General features: G+C 35.1%; 1 protein-coding gene across 4 annotated transcripts in view; it reads right to left on the minus strand.

Annotated features, from left to right (window-relative positions):
* LOC131061992 (uncharacterized) overlaps positions 1–24,077 on the minus strand; it is a 137,216-nt gene that overhangs the window by 21,061 nt on the left and 92,078 nt on the right. For all 4 annotated transcript variants that reach the window (XR_009371544.1, XM_057995823.2, XM_059216659.1 and 1 more), the window contains exons 2-7: positions 19,282–19,382; positions 17,017–17,206; positions 16,609–16,905; positions 16,383–16,521; positions 15,391–16,256; positions 15,174–15,288 (exon numbers count right to left, since the gene is read on the minus strand). Coding sequence is in view for 3 of the 4 variants with exons in the window: in XM_057995823.2 (XP_057851806.1) it covers positions 15,174–15,288; positions 15,391–16,256; positions 16,383–16,521; positions 16,609–16,905; positions 17,017–17,206; positions 19,282–19,382 (1,708 nt within the window). In the remaining variant the exon portion in view is untranslated. The remainder of the gene's footprint in view (positions 1–15,173; positions 15,289–15,390; positions 16,257–16,382; positions 16,522–16,608; positions 16,906–17,016; positions 17,207–19,281; positions 19,383–24,077) is intronic.

Raw genomic sequence — 24,077 nt, forward strand, 5'->3', positions numbered from 1 at the left:
AAACAAGGCAAGAACACTTCTAAGAAAGACCTATCACATGTTCAATGTTATAGGTGTGACAAATTCGGACAATATGTTGCAAACTGTCCGGAGAAAGGGAAGCAAGCCACATTTGCAAAAGTGAAGAAATCTAGAAAAGAAAATGACTCCGAGAACTATGTCCTCTACTCAGCACTTACAAGCCATACTTCAAACAAATCTAACTCATGGGTGATCGACAGTGGTTCATCCAGACACATCACCGGCTTTAGAGAAATACTAGACTCCATGATAGAGAAAGATGATGAGGAAGTAACCATCGGAGACGATTCTTCACATCCAGTCAGAGGAATTGGAACCTGCACCATCAAACTGAAGACAGGCATGTCACTACGACTTGAAGAAGTACTATATGTTCCAGGCATCAAAAGAAATCTAATCTCCATATCAGTACTAGAAGATCAAGGATACAGAGTGACCTTCATGGAAAACAAGGTGTTGGCTTGGCCAAAGAGATCCTCCATCAAAGACGCTAAGGTCATTGGTCGAAGACAAGGCTATTTGTATGAGCTATGTACAGAGCCCAATCTAGCATTGATCCATGAAGCAACTAATGCAAATAAAGTATGGCACAGGAGATTAGGCCATCTGAATTATAGAGCTTTGTCAACCATGGGAAACCTTGTCACAGGTCTACCTAAGTTGAAGCAATATCATTCAGAGGCATGCAAAGGGTGTGCCTCAGGTAAAAATACCAAAAATGCATTTCAGAATAGTACCAGGAAAACTAGCAAAGTTTTGGAGTTAATTCATTCTGATGTATGTGGACCTATGTCCGTACCCTCGCTAGGGGGATTTTTGTACTATGTAATTTTTGTTGATGACTACTCTAGGAAGACGTGGATCTACTTTCTGAAATGTAAAGAATCAGAAGAGATCCTAAGTAGGTTCAAAGAGTTTAAAACATTAACAGAAAATCTCTCTGAAAACAAAATTAAAACCTTAAGAATTGATAAGGGGGGGGAATACACATCAGAACTATTTAAAGACTTTTGTAGAAATTCTGGGATTAAGAGGGAGTTGACAATACCTTATAATCCACAACAAAATGGAGTAGCTGAAAGGAAAAATAGGACCATAGTAGAAGCTGCCAAAGCCATGATACTAGATCAAAATCTAAACTTGAACCTTTGGGCAGAAGCAACTAACACTGCTGTGTACATACAAAATAGATGTCCTCATTCACACCTTGAAGATAAAACTCCTGAGGAAGTCTTTACCAAGACAAAACCAGATATCAGCCATCTTAGGATATTTGGGTGTCCGGTCTATATTCATGTACCTAAAGAGAAAAGACTAAAACTAGAACCCTCTGGAAAAAGGGGAATACTTGTAGGATACAGTGAAACTTCTAAAGCCTACAGAATCTATGTACAAGGGCAGAGAAATATTGAACTCAGTAGGGATGTAATCTTCGAAGAAGATTTAGCCTTCAAAAGGGCCCAAAATACAATAGAACCTGAAATTCATAATCCTACTCCTAACCTAGAAGAAGAACCTACTCCTGAGCTTCAGATGAAGTATCTTGAGGAAACTATAAGTGAAACACAAGACCCACCTATAGATAATCGAAAGAAAAGACCACTATGGGCCACCAAAACTATAGCAAAAGCTCAGAAGTTCCCTGCTCCTTTAGGAACTTTCAGGGAAAGCAAGAGGCCTAATAAATTCATCAACTATGTTGCACTTATGAATGATCTCTCTAAAGCTAAACCTAACAATGTTTCAGATGCACTCAAACATCAAGTATGGATAGATGCCATGACTGAAGAATATCAGTCCATTATGAAGAATGATGTTTGGGAGATTGTTCCTAGGCCAACCAAGAAGTCTGTCGTGTCTTCTAAATGGTTGTTTAAAATCAAGCATGATGCAGATGGCAGTATTGAAAAACACAAGGCCAGATTTGTAGCTAGAGGGTTCTCACAGAAGGAAGGAATAGATTACGAAGAAACATTTGCACCTGTTGCCAGGTACACATCAGTAAGAGCTGTCCTAGCCATTGCAGCAGCAAAGGGGTGGAAGGTACATTAGATGGATGTTAAGACAGCATTCCTAAATGGCGAGATCGTGGAAGAAGTCTACTTAGAGCAACCTGAAGGGTTTGAAATTCATGATGCAAAGTCTCATGTGTGTAGACTCAAGAAAGCTCTTTATGGGCTCAAACAGGCTCCCCGAGTTTGGTATGAAAGAATTGACACCTATCTCTCAAAGCTGGGTTTCTCTAAGAATGATGCAGATCCTAATCTCTACCTCAAAAGAAATAAAGGTGATATGTTAATATTAATTTTATATGTTGATGACTTATTAATTACAGGAGATGATCACCTAATAGATCAATGCAAGAAAGATCTATCCACAAAATTTGATATGAAAGACTTGGGGCTTCTTCATTACTTCCTAGGATTGGAAGTATGGCAGAATTCTGATAATATTGTACTGAACCAAGGGAAGTACACCTTGGACATATTGACAAGATTTGGAATGCTAAACTGCAGACCCATGACCTCTCCTATGGAAACCAACTTCCATAAACTTAAAGAAGCAGCAGCAGAATCAAGACCTACTGACCCCACTCAATACAGGCAGATGATTGGGTCCCTGATGTATCTAGTAAATACAAGGCCAGATATCTGCTATGCTGTTAATGCCTTAAGTTAGTTCATGTGTGAACCTAAGGAGATACACCTGGTTGCAGTAAAGCATATAATGAGATATCTACAAGGTACCCTAAAGCTTGGTCTTAAATATGAAAAGGTTGACATAGATCTACATGGATTTACAAATTCAGATTGGGCTGGCAGTGTGACTAACAGAAAGAGTACTTCAGGGTGCTGCTTCAGTTTAGGGTCAGCCATGATATCCTAGATCAGCAGAAAACAATCTTCAGTAGCTCAGAGTTCCACAGAGGCTGAATATATTGCAGCTTCAATGGCTGCCCGAGAAGCAGTATGGCTAAGGAAATTGCTCGTGGGATTATTTGGAGAACCTATGAAACCTACAGTCATTCAGTGTGATAATCAAAGCTATATAAAACTTTCTGTAAATCCAGTATTTCATGACAGGTCCAAACATATTGAGATTCCATATCACTATGTACGAGATATGGTTGACAGGAATGTGATAAAGTTAGAATATGTGTGTACAGGAGATCAAACTGCAGATATTCTGACTAAACCACTTTCCAGAGTGAAGGTTGATCACTTCAGAAAGGGTCTAGGTATGATAGAAAGGTAATCTGCTTTGTAATCTATACTTACATATATTTAAGATGTTTAATGTGTAAACTTCTTTGTCATGTCTGGACTATCTCTTGGCTTCTTGCCACCTGTGTTCATATCTAAGAGGTGACGATCTCTCAGATACTGAACACTTGTATGTAGACATCATAAGGTGACAATCTTATGATAGTCAGACCAGTAATCATGTTGGATCACTGGTAAGTCATGGATGTGTCATGACTATGTTGTGATACAACATTTGTACAAATGTTATTGCATTATCACAACTTGGATATGATGAGAACTTAAGCACTTCTCATATGGTTATCCCTGTATTGCGTGTTAGGCAATACTGATATCACGTGTAGGTGATATCTCAACCATTGATCATGTTGGATCTCTGGTAAGTCATGGATGTGCCATGACTATGTTGTGATAAACATTTATAAATGTTATTGCACTTATCACAACTTGGATATGATGAGAAACTAACCTTTCTCATAGACTTATCCTTAAGTATTGCGTGTTAGGCAATACTGATATCACGTGTTAGGTGATATCTTGATGAATCTTACAGATCACATGTTTTGGTGATTTCTCACATGATCAGGTGATGTTCTTCTATTTTGTATCATATGTCTTGATGGTACTTCTCATGTATAAATGATTTTTGCTGACTGACATTATCTTAGTTATGAAAAGGAATTGTGATGCAGGTTGCCTTATCTATCTTCCAAAGCTAAGAGGGAGTGTTAATGCATGATAGCTTATGCAAGATAAGATCTTCCTAACCTTCCTTGTTCTGTTATTTACATGCTTCATGTCTGATTTGTATTGCATATGATTATCAGATTGTACAAACATTGCTTATCATAATGCTATCGGGCTAACAACCCGATAGCATATTAATGTCAATTGTTAATTGGCATTAATATGCTATCGGGGTATTAACCCGATAGCATATTAAATGCTATAAGTTATCGGGTTAAATTCGCCGATACATACTTGCTATCGGGTGCATAACCATTGGCACCGATTCACATCTGTTATCGGGCTTAATTCTATCGAGCATATTTGTTATCGGGTTTAATGAATACACCGCTTCATTTGGAATTAACATTGGTTAACAACTGCACCGGTTGGATTACATACATCGTGCACTTTGAATCATCGGTGTTTATATGAACCGATTTATTATATTGATTAGTCATTATATTATGATATTACAATATGCTATCGGGGGTTTTGAACCGATAATCAGCATTGTGTTAATGGTATAATTACAAAGGCACCGATCAATGGGTGCATTGATCAGTCATGCCTAAAAGGCATGACTAGTCAATACACCAATTGACCGGTTGCCTAAATGATATATATGCCAATTGAATTCATTTGGAGAAGACATAGAAAATATTAAATGATCTCTCTCCTTCAGACCTGCAGATAAAAATCAGAATTATTAGACATTGACATAATTCCTCATATCCATATATAGCATACATAGTTCATAACTTGTTCTTTAATTGAAATTGAAATAACTTTACAATATCAAAGTGAGTATATCCTTCGTATCACAGGCTGATACTTAAAACAGGGATATCAAAGTGAGTATATCCTTAGTATCACAGGCTGATACTTAAAACAGGGATATCAAAGTGAGTATATCCTTAGTATCATAGGCTGATACTTAAAACAGGGATATCAAAGTGAGTATATCCTTAGAATCACAGGTTGATTCTTCACACCTAGGTGATGTAATTATCATGAGATTAGTGTGGAGCTAAATTAAGTTTTAGGTCTATACTCCTAAGACTAAGAGGGAGTGTTAAAATTAGTCTCAGTCGTAACTGATCTGGTTATTAACGCCCAGAAATTCGATTTGATATACTTGCGATTTAATTGAGATTTATGTAAGTGAGCATTAAACTAACACATTAGTTTGTTATTGTTATGTTTGGTTAAGTAATCCCGCCGGTGTAGAAGGATCGTGGCTCCACACAGGGGTCACGACCCTATGTGGAACCACGTGGTTTCACATAGGATCGTGACCCCCTGTGGAGGCACGATCCAATGAAGACAAGTAATATATATCCGCCACCCTCGTTGAATAAGAAACAATGTCAGACGATACACGTGGTGAACGTAGAAGATATAATTGCTTGGTCTTCGTATCTGTAGAGGCAAACTGCTAAGACATAAATAAAATCAGTTTATATTTCTTTAAATCAAATACTAACAGTATAAATTCTTTGTCTCAGAATTTTGATTGTTCTGAAAGTCATCACAATCTATTTACATTTACATTCCTATTGGTCTTAGGCCTCAAGCAAAAGAACTTCACCATCTCCCTATTCAACTTGATAATTAACTCTCCATCTTTGGTGTGCATTTCCTTGACTTCCCATAATAACATTTAACTACCCATTCTATAATACCAGGGTTTGCAAAACAATTTGGCATTGTTAGCTTTCCCAAGTCAAGCTTACATGTATTGCACATAAGAACACTTCAACCCTTGTTATTGTTATGCCAAGTGAAACAAATCCCAACACAAATAAGAACTTAGTGGGTCACAAATGTTCCCTTTGGAATCCTCAAAGTGTTGTCCACTGCTCTTGCCTTTGCCATTTGATTTCTTATAATGCTTGGATACCAAGTGAGATAGAGAATGTGTTCTAACTTAAAGCATATTTTGGAGAAGCCATGGTTAATGTTGAGTTTCAGGGTTTTAAGGTTTACCAGCAAAGATTGCAATTGCAAAACTAGCACTTAAATTGTTTCTTCTACCCAGCTAACAATTTGACCACAGACAATTCTTCTATCCCACAATTCAATTGTTAACCCTCTCACATTTTTAGAAAATTTGAATACAAACAGCTTTTCAATTTTGAATTCAGCACCACGTATAGGAAAAAAAGTTCTATGAACTCACTCAAGAACACTCAGATTGAACACCAAGTTGAAGTGAATTGTAATTGCACCTTAAATCCTTGCACAACAATCTCTCTAGTCACCTTAATTGCTTTAGAGCTCTATTCATTATGGCATCACAAAATGCGCAAATCACTTATAAAGCATCCAATTAGAGACTCATTAAAGCTTCATTAGCGTACTATAGCTTTTTCTACGTCGTGAGCTATTGAATTTTAAAAAATTCAAATTTCTTGGTAGAAAACATAATACATTTTAATTTTTCAACAATTTAACAAAGATCACATGTTGCAACAAATCAATGGTTAGCAATCAACAAGGAGTTCCAAGTTGCACACATTCATGCTATATATATCTATCACAAAGCCTCAACAACTTCTGCATGGCATGATCTGGTGAATTGGAAGGGAATATCAATGGCCATCAAAAGATCCATACATTTTGTATGGGCTATACCTGACCATCCTTAGATCTACAAAAAATGGTCAGAAAGTGCCTCTTGGCTTCACTTTTGAGATGTTGACAGACACCATAGGTAGCATAGAACACTGCCAATCAGAGGAGCAAATTGTCATCACTACTTAAAGATCAACAATCATTAGAATATCAATAGTACTCTCTAGAGCTGGATTCACCATCTATAGATCTACAAATACCAATAAGAAACAACCACATCATCTCAACGACAAACTATAAAGAATTTACTCCACACAACCAACTCATTCTTCAAATAATCAATCGCTAATGATGTGGGCCAGCTAGAAGGGTCAATGTCAACAGAATCTCACAAGGAAGCATCCCACACAAAAAGCAGCCAAATGTTAAGTTCAACCACTACGAAACTTTTATGGATTGAGATTTACCATTTATCCAGTCCATAGATGTATAGAAAGTTGTCAAACAATCAACTTACAAGGAGAAGCGACACAGACATACAATATCGACTAACACATCAGTTTAACATGGCAAATGGAAGATTTGACTTGATGTGTTAAGAAAGTGAACATTTAATATTCATTAACAAATCCTGATTGTTAGATGTAACACTGTGATGACTTCAATGAGACTGCCATGAATGATGAGAAATAGATAGAAGCAAAGCAGCTCACAAGAATAAGAACTTACACTTTCAACAACAAACACACGAGAGAGATATCCAATATACAAAAGCTTGAAGCCAACATAATACTCTTCCACTAAGAGTATCTAAATTCCAAAAAACTGAAACTAAACAAAACAAACTAAAAACCCAAGTTGTAAAATTTTGCAGATATCAATCCAACAATTAGGTCAATAATGCACCCTACTATGTTAGAAATGCTTCTGTTAGTCACAGGTTGTGTTACAGGTTGTCATTGATGTCAATGTATTAGTTTTCAGATTATACATGGTTGCATTCACAATATGTCCTCTAATCATAGACTTGCAATTAGATTCTGAAATGAAATATGTACTTCTATATATTGTCTATTCAAGAGAAAAATATGAATTAGTTACACGTACCATCTGCAAAAAGAAATTAAGTCTGATTGAGTTCATATAGTGTTAGAGGAGAATTGATGTCAAATGCATTTCATTGTTATTCCAGATTTCATATGAGTAAAGTTGAAGTTCATACACATTGCTATACCTTGCCATGGTCATTTACAGAATTATCATGCTTATCTTTGGCTTGAGGGCGAATTGTTGTATTTTGGATTTCCACATTCATCATGGTTATCATCTGGTTATGATTGATTCACTGTATCTTCAGGTTGGATGAGAATGTGATTAGTGCTTTGTATCATCTACAGATTGGATGTGATTATCTCTTTGTTGGGACAGAATGGCACACATTCTAAATATAAAATGCAGATTGAAAGTGGTTTTGGAAGATTGGATAGTTATAACTGCACAAGCAACTAAACAATGAGGGCAGTTAATAGTTAGAATATGATTAACACATGACTATAACCGATTTTCATAGCAGTTATTAACTCCTCCAACGTACTTCCTTCTTATTTATGTTTGGTAGTCTTTATCATTTATCTTTGATAAATGAAAGTGGTTGATGTGGTTCAAAGTTTGTTATTGATCTGTACAAACAGACAAAAAGTGGTTGGATGATGTGGCAATTAACTAAACATTGGTTGGAGACAGTTATAACCTCCTCCAAACAGCTTAAGAACCACCGAATAGTATTTGAAAAGTCAGTTTTCAGATCAAAGTTCAGTAATAGTTTCAAGTTGTCAAGCAAAATTAATAGTTTTTTGTACTACTGATTCACTCCCCCCCCCTCTCAGTAGTACTTCTGTGTTCTACAGCTTCATCCTGGAAGCATGATTAGAGGACACTAATTGATATGATCACAACAAATCAACACAATAATGTTGCATTAAATCATATCTATTCATACTTAAAGTGATTTTAATTGGCATCAAAGATTGGTGAAATATAATATTGGAATTGTGATAAGTGGAATATTTCAACTTAAAACTTCTTATTTATCATCTGGAAGAGCTAGTACCAGGTTAAGATAAGGACGTTCTAATTGCTTAGTGTTGTTTGAAAATTTTGTACACCTGGGGGATGTACAAAATTGTGGTTTCAGCAACAGTGTGAGTATAAAACTCTCCTAATTTAGGGAAGGCTCCCCCTTTGCTCTCTACTTCAACAATTCAAAAATAAACTCCAACTCTAAATCTGGGTGAAATTCTGTCTTGTTCTCTTTTTTCAGAAAATACACTTATTTTTTCTCTTCTTTCAGAAAAGACTCACAGCTAAAAGAACAAATGATTAATGAAGTAAACTAAATAAAGAAGCAAAGTTTCCATAAAGGCACAAAGTCCTCCGTTGCTTCTCCGGGACAGGAAAACAGAAAAAAAGCTCAAAGTCTTCAACTATTTACTCTCCTATCAACCTTTTTAGATGATTTTCTGGTAACCAAGCACAATATGTAGCAGCTCAAAGTCTAACTACATGATGCATCTCTTATGCACAAACATAGAAAATAAAAGCAGCACAAATTCTACAAGTTACCCCCTTTGCTTAAGCTTTCTACACTAGCTTTAAACGTGATAAGTAGCTCAAAGTCTGCAATATCAAATCTAAAACTCCAAACGCAATAAGCAGCTCAAAGTCTGCAAGATTGAGCTTGAATCCCTCTTGTATAACACCTCAAAACTCTCACAATCAATCTCCAGAAAACGTCGTCACATAACACCTTGAATCAACACAAAGTTTGAAAGCAATTTGCCTCTTTTTATTGACTGCAATCTGATTTACAACTAAGCTCAAAGTCAACTAAGCTCAAAGTCTTAGAGTGCACATACAAACTGGCAAAATTTTGTTGCATTGCCAAAAGATATCCAATACAATAGACCCTCTCCAATATATATAGGAGAGGAAGCTTGAGAAAAAGGTGGGAGGATCCCAACTAACTTGAGAAATCCTCTCAACCACCATGACTTATTCCAACTACAGTCCTAATTTAACTCAACTTGTAGTTGCTTATTACATTTTACAAAAATGCAAGTAATGTGATTACTTGCAATTACAATTTTTGACATTAAATGTAATTTGTCAAAACAAAATACATAATTGAAACCATTCTTTGTGTCCAAAGACACGAGTCTAACTACATCATCATTTGTTTGTGATGATCTTCATGCTGCTTCAGGATGCTAGAACTTGAAGTATTCAGGATTGGTGAAGACATCTCGAACCGAAACGGAAATTTGCATCCTTAATGATATTTGTGTCCTTGGCCAATGAACTTCAATCTTATCCTCTTGCTTGAGGTAGTACTAGCTTTTCAGGAGGGAAGTTCTTTGCAAGGCTGAGGTAAGAAGCCTATCTCTGTCTTGAAGGCAGTCTATGCTCTTAATCATTCATATCACTTTTCCATCTCCTTGTATGGCTCCTTTATGTTGTTGTTCTTTCATTGTATAATTCCAATCTTGGAATCTGCTTGCAAAACAAGGCACATGCCTTTATTTATTGATTTGGTAGGTCGTGTGTGCAAACAGAACTGACATGGATGAGAAAAAAGGGCTGCAAAAGTGAGGTCAAAGCTCAATTTCGGGTTTTGAGGACTGCATTACATGTGTGGAAAAACATGAGCATTGACTTGCAATTGTGGAGAAAGAACATGCAACTTCATATGTGTAATGGGAAAATACAAGTTTGCACTAGTATTTGGATCTTAGAGACTCATTTTCAAGTGTTTTTTAGTGCATTTTGGACCAATTTCGGGTTTTGAAAGGCTCACTGCAAGTGCAATGTAGGGAAAAACCTTGGCACTTACACTTGTAATCGGGTCTTGAAGACCCGACTGCAAGTAAGCATTTAGATTGGGTGTAAGCTTGCAATCTTGTGGGAAAGCCTTCATAATCTGTCTATGGGAATTTTGTGGAGGCATGCAATGTTATTAAACTTTTGAAATCACTTGCAATCGGGTCTTAGAGACCCGATTGCAAGTAATGAAAGCCATGGATAATGAACTTGCAATCACCCTTTTGAGACCCGAAGTGAAACATGCGGGCATAATAAAGAGGAAACAACAACAATAGGCATTATTGGTAATTGCTTGTAATGGAGGCAATGTTCTTTTATGTGAAAAGTACTTGCAGCAGCAACATAAAAATCCGACCAAGGAGGGAAGGGCATCATCAAACTCAAATCTGCAAAAACGTGGCAATGGTAGAGAACAAATGGGGGATTCAATAAAGTTGCATACCTTGCCAAAAATCTCTCTAATAGGGGTTTGAATGAGCAAGAGCAAGTAAAAATCAGTTGCAAAACTGATTTCGGGTTTGGAAAGACTCTTTACAAGTTTAAAATAACTTGTAATTTCTTATTGCAAGCATTTCAGGTTTTTCATTACCCATTACAAGTTGAAAATGTCCTGTAATCCTTTACTTGAAGCAAATCGGGTTATTTTTGGTTCATTACAAGTTGCTTTTTGAAAATATCTTGTAATGAAAGCTTTTAAAATCACTTTACAAGTTTGAAATATGACTTAAAGGCAAATTCGGTTCTTAAAAGTCACTTTACAAGTTTGAAAAAAATGACTTGAAGGCCAAATTCGGGTTTTAAAGGACACATTACAAGTTAAAATAACTTGTTTTAATTACTTGCAATCACCTCAAAAAGACCCCCACTTACACTTAAAGTGAAAAAAGAAACATAAAGTGAAATTTAAAACTTGTAATTGCATCAAAAAGTTCCTACCTGCTGTGACTTTACTTGCAATGACATCAAAAAGACCCCCACTTGTAGTGACTACTTTGAAACCCGAAATTGCACAGAAAATGGCCAAAATGAAGGCCAAAAGTAACCAAAATTTTCATAGAGATGGAAGATAAACTCATGATTGATTTACCATCAAGAAATGTAGACTTTCCACCTTGAAAAGCGTGCCTTAGAGCCTTAAAATCACAAATTTTGTATAAAAATCTCCTACTTGCAGTGACTGCTCTGAAACCCGAAATTGAAGGAAAAGCTAGGAAAATGAAAGCCAAAACTCACCAAAACTTGGACAACAATGGCAAACACACCCCCTGATGATTTGATACTAACAAATGTGAGTTTTGCACCTCGTAAAATAGAGACAAAAACGACATATTTTGAGCAAAAATTCAAAGGGGTTGTCAAATTTTTGAAAATCCAAAAATTGGGACAACACTTAGTTGGTCAATAGTCACAATGTTGATAGATTTCAATTTCAGATTTCATCCCTTTTTAACAAAAATGGTTAATCTTTTCTATGGTTGTTACATTCAATAGAGTATCATAAATTAGTTTTTCTTCAATTTGAACGTCTCCAATGGAAGGTCTAACATTTGTTTGGATTCACATATATATCAGAAAGAACTTATCTGTATTATTTTTATGAACAACTAAGCCTAGATTTTTGTATTCTGATTTTTTCTTTTTGGCTGATTTAAGACACAATTGACTAGGCAAAGACTTAAGAATGATTACACAAATGAATAATATTTGCATCTTTTTCAAGTAAAACTATAAATCTTTATCAAATTTTCTTTTTACCAAGTTCGAAATTTTTTTTCTCTTGATTTTTACCATTGTTATTTCTCAATTCCTTGAGCAAAAGACAATATTCACAGAAATTGTACTTCTAAATTTGAACAATTGTCTCCTGGTGAAATAAATAATTATAGTATCCAAAGACTCAAAGACTAACCCCCTAGAACTTGTCTTCATATCAGAAATGTAACCCCATCTTAGAATCGTGTGGCGCATCTCCAAACACCAAGATACTTCAAATGAAGTTTCCTTGCATGTCTCTATACATTTCTAGAAAGCATACCTCAAAATTTGGGAAACTTCATACAGAAGTTTCTTAGATATATCAAATAAATAAATTAGCATTTGCCTCAAGTGCTGGGAACTGGTAGACAAGAGCTAAAAGAACTAAAGAAAAACAACTGACTTATTCAATGCACAACCAGTAAAAATAAAATGAATAAAAATAGGGGATGGCTAGTGGAGAGGGCAGAGGTCAGACAAGGAGTGGAGAAGAAAATAACAAGAATAGAAGAGAAGATAGGCAAAACGTAGGTAAAACAATGCACTTAAAAAAATGTGGAAGTTAAAGTGAATAACAAACTTTAAAAAATAGATGAATAAGAAACAAAGACTGACAGGGTATGTAGAAAATTACAGAAAGTCCAAGTGGATGGAGAGATAAGCGAAGAAAGAGGGAAAATGTATTTAAGGAGCAAAATGTGGAAGACTAAGTTTATATTTTTGTCCTAATTTGTGTTTTTTCCATAGATTTTTGTTTACTTTTTAACCTTTTTTTACATTTATATGTTTTTTAATTGACTAAAAACCTAATAAATTGTTCAATTTTTTCAACTCGTAAAAACACTAACTATAGTTAGGCTCCAGGTGTTTTATTTTTTTTCCTCTACCTCACATAGACAGGAATTTCCAATTAATTTTCACTTAATCCCTTGTTGAGTAGAAGGAACAGTAAGCACCATTTTGTGTATTTTGTATTTCATTCTAAAGAGAGTCTTAAGTATATATCAGCATGATATCTGTAGTTCAACCTGGCGCTGAATTTTGAAATCCATTCTGTTGTTCCATAATGAACAATTGCAGAGAAGTATCTCGATAATATCATTTTCTAAATGTTATCACAAATTCAATTCAGAATTTTTCTGAACAGTGTACCAAATTAGATGGTGCAGACAATTAAGAGGTAGAAAAAAGAATAAAGAAAAAAGTTGGACATTCTGAGCAAATTTCATTTTACAGAAAGGTTAACCAAGGCCCAGTTCAAGGCCTAGATGAAGTCGTGAAGATAATAAGTTTTACCTTTCCAGCATCTGTTGTTCATTTTACTATCCTAGGACCGTAAAAACTGTCAAATCAACATTAGTACTAATTCTAAGCAGTGGGGACAAGACCTGAACTAAAAGTAAAAGGAATATCTCTGCCGGATGGATCAGAAAAAAAAATGTACTTTTACATCCATTAAGGAAAGAGTTGATGTATGCCATTAAGTATAAAATACATTCTATATGTAATGGCACTTGGTTAAAAGTGAAAACATTTAGACTTGTAAGAAATATTACTTATGATACTAACCCAGGAAGTATAAAAAAACTTAAATAGAAAACATGATTGGTTCTTCTAGGAAGCATCTGCATCACATGTTCCCAGGTAACAATGTGGAGAACACTTTCCAAATAGAATCATCTAGAAATAAATTGTAATCATCTTCTATTAAGGTACCTATCATGAAAACAGTTTCACTTTTTTGCTACTCATTATGTAAGTAACTGATATTTTACAAAAGTGTGGCAATTTTTGGCTGAATTATTCAACCATGTAACTTGAACAGAAATTTGAAGCTTGGTCAAATTCAAATAGAGAAGAAGAATGAAATGTTGAATTTTAGTCATAGACTCATAATTTCAAGAACTAGAGGCAAACATATTTACTATTAAATAGTTATGATGTCATTTAAGCATAATTCTCTCGATAGAGCGGAATTTGGATATTTTATCAGTAAGTATTTTACATGGGACTCAAATGACAAATATAATTCACAACTGGAAGATCCTTATATCCAAGCATGTAAATCAGTCTTCCATTGGATGTTTACCTGTTATCTAAAAAGCATTATCTCATTACTTCAGGTTCCTTTTATGATGCCGTTTGTAGTTCATATTATCAAAGCTGAGCTGGGAAGTTGAATTCAATTAAAAAGGAATAAAGTCATAAGAATCTGGAAAATTAAAATTGATTGTTGTATGAATCTGATATCATTTTCTTTTCTTATTCTTGTTTTGCTGACTAAAAAAAACTGTATATGATGGCTACCATAATATTGTGTATGGTATAGAGTTGAAGCCAGAACAATTGATAGCCCAAAACGCCACATTAATACCAAAGCAGACAGCATTGGAACTTGAAAATACAGGTTATCATTACTTCAAATGTTATCAGTAGTCAATTTAAATGACAAGATTTATCAACTTCATTGTCAACAGTCCTGGCCACAAGTGTAGCAACAGAAAAAAATCCAAGGTAACTGTGATGGTGAATCAGCATTTCAAATTCCTGAGAGACCTTCTATGGGCGAAGCTAGTAACTATAAGAAATGGCAGTTTCCCTTTTTCAACAAATTGAGGGAGTACAACACAATAATACCCATTTCGAGCTACTGAAGCCAAATGTCATGGAATTGTAGGCCCTCACAAAGAATACAAAGAGTCAAAGTGCTCAAAAAAAATAAAAAATCCATCACACCTCTGCCAAAGAGATACATAAGAGAGATAGGAGAACCTATTCGCTAGTTAGAGCTAAGAGAGAAGAGCAAGAATAAATAGCCCACATTAGGTGATAGCTTCCACCCAAGAATCCACAGCATAAACTCCATGTTAGCTCTACAAATAAAAATCCCCATTGACATATGCAGATTAAAAACCTATTCCCTGAGTTCATTTATGAGAAAGGATAACTAACCAGAGGTTGCTGTACCAGCATTTGGTACATCTTTGCAGAACTTGGCCTGCTTTGCACGTAAATTAGCCATCTCTAGTTCAACTTTGCATAATCTACTTCGTATGCTTGCTACATCCTGCAGTAATAAAACAACATTACCTGGTAAGATGAAAATTCTTCTGATGAAAAACAAAGCACTTGAGTCCTGAGTCACACAAGCCCAGATTCATTCCAATACATTTTTCTCAAATGTATGTGTGAGTTGTTCACTCTCTTTGAGAAGACCCATTTCATTTATGTCTGCCAATACATCATCCACAGACATCTCATTTTGGTCTTGCAGTTTCTGCTGAGTCGTGCTTGAAACAACAGCTTCCTCATCAACTGTACCCTTCACGGACTCCAAATGAGCCTGTTTCCAAGTGTTCACATTCACAGATATATTCACAACTTTTTGCGAAGTATCTGCTGCTCTGAAAGATGAGGTATTGTGCTTTCTACTTTCACTTGTACTTTTGTTCAGAGTTTGAGAAAGCTTGTATTCTAGAGTAACTGGCTCTTCATGGTCCTTGTTTATTAATTCTGTTGGTGGATGTCTGGCTCGCTTGTACCCTTGTTGTCTGTTTCCCATTGAGCTAGTTGCATTTGCATGCATATTTATTTTGGAGACATCCTCCCACAGCTCTCTATATCCCTCACCATTAGTTACAGGCTTGATGTTCTTATCCTCAATCATTGCTCTATCTTCTGTGAAGTTTTTATACAGCCTATTCAAGAGACCTCTGCCAGGTAGACTGTGTACATCAAACCACCCTCCATGTTCACAATTTATATCGTCTTGATCTAAAAATATACTTTCTATTTCTTGTTTTTTAGCAAATCCTTTTATATGTTCATCCATTTCTTGCTCAAAACCATTCACCTCTTCACTAAATGGATTCCCCAACCTGTCCCAGACACTTCGTGTGGGCCTGACTCTAGCTATATCATTCTCATAGGCCACATCAGCCACACACATGGCAATATTTGTAGCTGGTACAGGGCTTCTATGAGGATTTGATATATGAGGGACTGCAACAGTGTCTCTTGCTGCATCTGGATTCTCTGTGAAATAAAATTCAAAAGATTATGAGGCTGCATTAATTCTCTAGCACATGCAATATATGGGACAAAAAAGTTAAAAAACAACATTCAAAAAAAAAAAAATCATTTTGCATTATTCTCACTCACCCACAACCACAGAATGTAAATTTTTTATTTCTGACTCAGAATATTTTGAGCTGGTCAACCCAGAGGGACTAACAACTTCTCTGACTGCTGACTGAAGAAGGTGATGAGGTGCAACAGTGCATGGAGAAGAGACGATTCTCTGCTCAATTCAAAACAAGTCCTGCTTTTAGGTTTAAACTAAGATTAAATGTCACTGAGATTAATACAAAAGTTAGATGTCTTCCACCTTGTTGGCAAATTTCCCATGTTGCACACTATGATCTCTATAGGATGAAAAATCTGCAGTGTGTTGTCTCTTCAAATGTGAACTGCATTTTAAATCAGCATGCTGATCATTTTCATCTTCTCTAAAATTGACATGTGCGTACTGACTTGGCTTTAGCCTTTGGATTTTCCTTCTTTCTACTGAAAAAGAATTATCTCCCATACAACCCCTCTGGAGAGTTTCTATGACCTCAATATGTTTTGGCAGTTTTGCCTTAGAGTCCTCATGACTCATAGTCGAAACAAGTGAATGTTTAATCTGCATTGTATGCAGAAGTTATCAGTTTTCATTGTTAAAATAATTTTGAGGTGATCACACTTTTACCAAGAAGACATTATTGTAACTGGACTAGAGAACAGTCTACTATACCATTAATTTGGTATGTGCATTCTGTTTGGGTTTATCATGAGTCGTCCTCAGTTTCTCCTTTGACCATTCTTTAGTTTGCTTCTCATAGTTACTTTTTTCTTTCTCATCTAAAGCAGTTCCTTCTATTGATCGCAGCATTTGGGATGATGCCTTATATATATGGGTGTTTGCTGCAAGGTGGTCCCACAACCTGCAGGAATTCACAGATGAGACTTAGATTTACATGTCAATTGCATTTGTCATGTGAAATTGTAATTTTGATACACTATTGTGATAAAAAATATTAGAGCGATTACGATCTGAAAAGGCAAGAAGTGCTGAACTGATAAATTTGTTCTTTCCCAAATGAATTTGGCACACTATCAATTTGATAGGCAAAACTAGTTTGTAATAGATGTAGTGAGTTAAAAGTTAAAAATTCTGAATGAACACAAATATGTCATGTCCCTCCTTGATCGTTATATATATCCTAAATGAAATAATTATTATTATTAATTAATATAATAATTACCAAAAAATGATTATTTAAAACTTATTTATTTATTAAATATTATTATTTATTAATATTTATTACTAATAATTTTTGAAATATTCAAATAAAAATATATTAATATTATACTATAAACATAATTTATATATATTATAAATTATAAACACAGTTTACATATTCACGTGTCATATCAGAAATAAATAAATGGATTTAGAATTTTTTCTTAATTAATAGGACTTCACAATTTTCTAACATTTAAACCACCAGCCCAAATTCTCTTGATTGGCTAGTTTAGAGTCTTAACAATTTATTAAACCCAAACTGTCCTCCAAAAGCCACGTAAGATAAAGAGGTGTGTGATTAAGGGGAACGGAGAGACATTTACTACTTCGGCTATTTACTAAGTCAGAAGGCAAGTCTAGAAGGCATCACATTTAGGAAGCATGTGGCCATGAAGAGACATAACCCTCCAAGGTCGATTGAGGATATTTATTGTAGATTGGCACTTAAAAAAGTAAAAGGGGGTATCGGGATGATGATAGGGTAGAAAACAAAAACGGAAAAAGTATAGAAGAGAGTCGGGTCTAAATCAGCAGGCAGTTCACACATGTACGCAATATCAAATACCTGCCACACCGTCCATAGGTTATGTCTGGCATAATTTAGCATAGGAAGACATGATAATCGTATCAAGATTTAAAAGGTATAACTGCTATCAGAATTATAAGATACAGTCAAATTGTTATCAGATTTAATAGGTATAAATGCTTAGGTTCGAGGACTAATGAATCACAGTGTTAAGAACAACATATTGGTAATTAGAGTAGCATCGTATAGGAATTGCCCTGAAATGATTCAATTGTATTTAGTTAAGACTAACAGATTGGTTAAATTGGGAAAGACACAATTTGGAGAAGGCAATGCCAAGAGACAAGGGGCATGTCTCTTGGAGCATCCATTTTCACCGTTTATGAGGACTGTCCAAATCATTTGGAAAAAGGATGATGGAATTGGAAACTTATTAACTCTTATTCATATAATTGGATCTGCTCTTTGACCACCTACCTAATTGGCTCTTATTGGTTGCAAGCACATCAACCACAGATCAGAATTGTTATTAAGTTCCAGACAGTAACATCTTGGTTCTGGGTGGTATGCTCGGGAATGTGCTAATTATTTAAAACCTGATAAAAAAAAATTATACAGGATTTAATAATAATATTTAATAGTAATGTTAACATAGACTACAATTCATAAGGTAGTCATACTTGATCTTTTATACAGTGGCAGACCAGATCTGACATGTCAGATCTGTCTGCTATTGCAGCTATTAGATAGACTAATGATTAGAGTTTTAGGAATTGGCAGTGCTAATAGTTTATATTGTAGAGAATATAATTTGATTTTTCATATTAACTTATGTATATATAAGGGTGATTAGAACAATAACAATATTAAATTGTATAATCAGAAAGAACTTAATAATAATATAATAGTAGAAAATAATATAATGATTATAATTATTATAATACTTTATAAGAACTGCTCTGCAGTAAAATATGTATATTATAATACTATCCGAAAATAAATACTTTATTTGAATGAACATTTTACTGATTGAACTGTGGAATTGACACTGATTTGATTCATGTTGAGATGGATTTGTCTCCTACTTAAGTTAGTTAAGTGTATAGAAATAGATTAATTATGGTTAAACAGGCCTAAACTTAGTAGGGGGCATTACAAAATATAATTAAATAAAAACAAAAAATTACCAGGCAACAAATGGTCCACTTTCATCTCCAAGAAATGCATCCAGATCTTCCATTGCCTGAAGTTGATGTTTGCCATTACATACAAGCACCACAACATACTCCTGTAATTTTTCAAAAGAGTACTATACTTATTAATATTTTTCCATGATGCATTCTATAAGGATTATAGCCTACAATGATAGAAGAAACCTAATCAGCTCAATTATTTGATCGGTATTTTAAAAAAAGTCACTTTGATTGGAGTGGCAAAAGAATCAAAGAACAGAAGCTCTTTCTTAAATAACTAAAAAATAATATGCCAACACTTTATCAGATAATATGCCTTTTCTCTTTAAAACCAGCGGAAAACTCCTATAATCCACACTATCCATAAAGCTTATAAAGGTTGCTTGAAACTACTTAACCACTTGTGCCAGCATATTATCTTAACATTTCATAAGCTAAATATAACATCACTTAAGTAAGAATGTAGAAGTCATTTTAAAACTAATTGTTGATATCTACGTTTATACCCTCACTATAAACATGCACTCGTAAGAAACCAAGCATGGAAAGTTTGTGAATGTGGGATGTGGCTAATAGAACAATCAACAAGATTAAAAGGCCGGTTAATTTTACAATATCCAATTTAGTTCTTAAATTCACTTGCAAGAAAAGCGATAGAAAGAGCTAAAATGAAACTATACAAATGAAAACTAATCTAAGCAAACAATCATGGATCATTCTCTTAATGAGTTTTCTATTCCTGGAGCACAAATTGTACAACAATAATGTGACGAGAATGTAAATTAAGCATAAATGAAATAAGCAAGAGGCTCATAATATGACTAAATAGAAGAGAGAACAAATCGTGACTTCTTGTATTAATCATATGATACGACACAATTACAATTTTTTTGGATAACAAGATTGCATAAATGAAGGCTACTAAAATTAAAACTTACACATGCTGCAAATCCTATATTACATTTTGTCTTCATTTTGGTGTTTGTTTTCCTAGTCCATTTTAGGTCATTTTATACTTATTTTTGGTCTCCCTAGAGATCACAATTGACGATGCAACCTTCCTAAACCATATCCCAACCATGCTAGACACCTCCAAAAAGCAAAGCCTTCTAGCATAATAGGGCATTTGTGCCCCCTAGCATGGCAATTGTGCCCCCTCGAGCATATGACTATGGAATCCTTTCACCAAACTTTCCTCGTTAGCAATTGATCTATCCCTAACTATGTTTTGTTGGTCCCAAACCCTAAAACTTATCCTTAAGCATTTAGATTGATATTTAAGCCCACATTTCACTCATAACTTATCCTTGTGAAAACGTAGTTTCCTCTTCTCCACTTACAAGAGAAAAATTCCATGTGCATAATCAAGAAAAGAAAGTTAAAGACATAGGATTTTGCATATGAAACTATGGAGTCACCCTTGAGAGTTTTTATTCTTGTAGTTTTCTTCCTCTATCTTCATGTTATAACCATAATTTGAAAACATAGGCTTTGGTAGAACAAAAATTTGACTTGAACTTGAGACTCAACCCAAACTCAACAAAACATGACCAAAAAAAAACCATAATTACAAGACAAAAAGAAGAAATATATGAATTTAGAGAGCACAAAAGTTTACTTTGATTATCAATTTGTTATAATACAAACATTGCATGTCATGTGATCCTCAAACTCTCAAATTGAAATTTCAAAGTTTCAATGTTGAACAATACACTGTAATACAACAAAATTATAAATAATTAAAAATGTATGACACTAACTATTTACACATGATGATATGTCAAAAGGTGGCCAAATACAATCTACATCTTCCTCTTCCCCCTCCTAGTGTAACTTTATTTTTCAGACCTCAAACTAGAAGGTAAATCAGTATCAAAATGATGACTAAGTAGTTCCACAAAAATACCTTAATTTTCCCCCATTGCATCCAACTCTATTGCTTCTATTGTTCCTTTCTCCAATTCAACAAAATCTTCATCAATAAACAAGCAATAAATATGTTCTTCAACAATCCAATCATTCAAAGGATCAACGTCATCCAAGTCAATGGCATCATGAGGAGGACCCTCCACCTTTTTTAAAGGCGATGGCTGTATCGAATTAAGACAAGATCATTGAGCCGCTCATGCGTCAACCTATTTCTCTTCTTCATGTGACTGATCTTAAATAGGATCCAACTGCATTCACACCCATAAGCACTAAAAGGCTGTTGCAAAACATGGATAGCTAGCCTCTAAAGATCTATTGTGCCAGCACCATAATTCTCCAACAATAAATCTACAAGAAAAACATTTAAAAAAGAATAAAATATTAAATAAAAAAATTAGAGCTTGTTCAAACTTTAAAGTTTCTAGTTTTTATTTCTAATATTAAACTAAAAACTAAAGAATTGTTTTTTATGTAGCTATTGTTATTCCCTCCTTTGAATTGCTTGAGTTGAAGAACAAAGCCTCCCCTCCACAGCCTTGTAAGACCTCCAACTCATCAAGAACTTTGCCTCTCATCTCATTTTCTAGCACAATCTTATCAATGCATGACACAACACCTTCCATGACCCCCTCATCAACCTTAAATGTGTTAGAGAAGTAGAACTTTTGGTTCAAATAGTAGGTCAAGGGATGTATCAACTAGTTGAGTTGGTTCATTCACCTACGACCAATGATGCACCAAATAATTTCATTTTTCTTTTGTTTCCACCATATTAATGCAAAATGGTCTCTTTGGCCTTATCCATGGCCTCACAGAAGTAACCCATCAATATGCCATCCCCATCCACCATACGAGGAACATTGTTAAAGGTTCTATCACCTAAAAAATTGGACAACTTTGAAATTATTACACAATTAACCAAAAAATATAGCAAATAGATAATTTTGTATAAAGCTTATATTTGTAGTTGTTACTTAGTGATATTTGGGGAAATGAGATCCTAGCCTAGGCACATAAACTAAGATCTCAAATCTCCATTACATATCATTGGAACATGAATTAGATTCAGCTGCAGTCCTATACGAAAGCTAGACATTTGAATTGTTCTTTTCTTGCAATGGAATTGAGATTGTGAAGTGTGCGCAAACGAACTAGGTTAAATCTCAGATACTGGATTCTCCCCCGATAGGCTAGAATCAAAGCCAGGTCCGAGCCTAGTCCGCAGTTGGGTTCTCCCCGGGTGCGACCTTGGTGGCTGGGTCCTTTGTGGGTTTTGCAAATCAGTACCCACAAAGGACCCAACCACCAGGGTCGCACCCGGGGAGAACCCAGAGCGGACCTGGGTGGACCCAAGCTCGTGGGTGCCCAAAAATGGGGCCCACGGGTCAAAAAGTGACTTTCTTAAAAATAAAAACAATTTTTTTTGTTATTTTTTTTTCTTTCAACCCTAACTTTAACTTTTTATGCATTTTATTCCTCTATACAATCATTCTTCTCATTTTATTTGCATCTTTCAAGTTTTTTTCTCTCCAAGCAGGTTTTTTGAAGCTTTTTGCATATTTCTTTGAAAATGAAGGCTACGGATGTGTGAGACATGCATCAAAGGCATAGGAATCATTGGAGAAGGAAAATTTAGCCATCAAAGGTGAGTGAATCTTAATTTTTTTCAAGTTTTTTTAAAAAATTTAAGTTTTTAAAAAAAAATTAGTATTGTATATTTTTTTACACTTTATATGCATAATATGGGGTTCTAATGCCGAATTTTTTTCAATTTTTTTCAATAATGTTGTGTTTTCTATTTTTATTTTAGGTGCATTATTCATATAATCATACATAATGTGGCTCAAACTAGAAGTGCCAGTGCAAGCTCTAGTTCAATTGCCCAGACCCGAACTCAACATAACCCCTTTAAAATTGATGTTGATTCACCACTTTGGCATTATACAACAATGATCAAGCAAATGTCTGGTGGTGGGAGTTTTCTTTGGCGGTGTAACCGTTGTGGCACTAAGTATACTAGCTCATACTATCGAGCGAAAGGTCACCTTTACTTCATCCCTGGACGTGGAATAAAAAATTGTCAGGGATCAGATGGCAACGGGCTGCCAAAAGCTCTAGTTTTGGAATATATTAGAGAACAAGAGGAAGCTGATAGGAGAAGTGGCAAACCAAAGACTGGTCATCCTTTTGCCAAGGCAAGCTCGAAGAGGCCTTCTAGTAGTAGTGGCTCCACAAGACCAGCTGATCCACATCCTTTCATGCCAATACCACCACCTTTATGGTAATGGGCTTCCTTTCAATGTTGTTAGATCAGCTTACTTTCAGGACATGGTGCATGCCCTTTGCGATACACCTTTTGATTATGTTTGTCCAGGGTATGAAAAGGTGTGAACCACCTTATTGGAAAAGGGGAAAGCTTTCGTGAGACACAATTGAAAGTCATCAAAGATACATGGTCGGAAACAGGTGCGTCCATCATTTCTGATGGATGGAAAAATTGTAAAAATAGGCCAATGATCAATGTTATAGTAGTGTGCCCTAAAGGGGCAATGTTTTTGAAAGTGATGGATTGTGAGGGGCAAGTGAAAAATGCAAGTTTCATTGGCAATATCCTCATGGAATCCATTGACATGGTGAGGCTTGAAAATGTTGTCCAAGTCATAAAGGACAAAGCTAAAAATTTTAGGGCAGTTGGGACTATAGTGGAGGCTACATATGGTCACATCTTTTGAACACCATGTGCAGTCCACTCACTCAATTTAATCATGCAAAAGATTGGCACACAAATTGATTGGGTGAAACAGGTGTATGCAGAGGGCGAGGCGATTCAAATGTTTGTGACTAATCATCATGTCACAAGC

The sequence above is a fragment of the Cryptomeria japonica genome, chromosome 2 (assembly GCF_030272615.1).
Source record: "Cryptomeria japonica chromosome 2, Sugi_1.0, whole genome shotgun sequence".
NCBI lineage: Eukaryota > Viridiplantae > Streptophyta > Pinopsida > Cupressales > Cupressaceae > Cryptomeria > Cryptomeria japonica.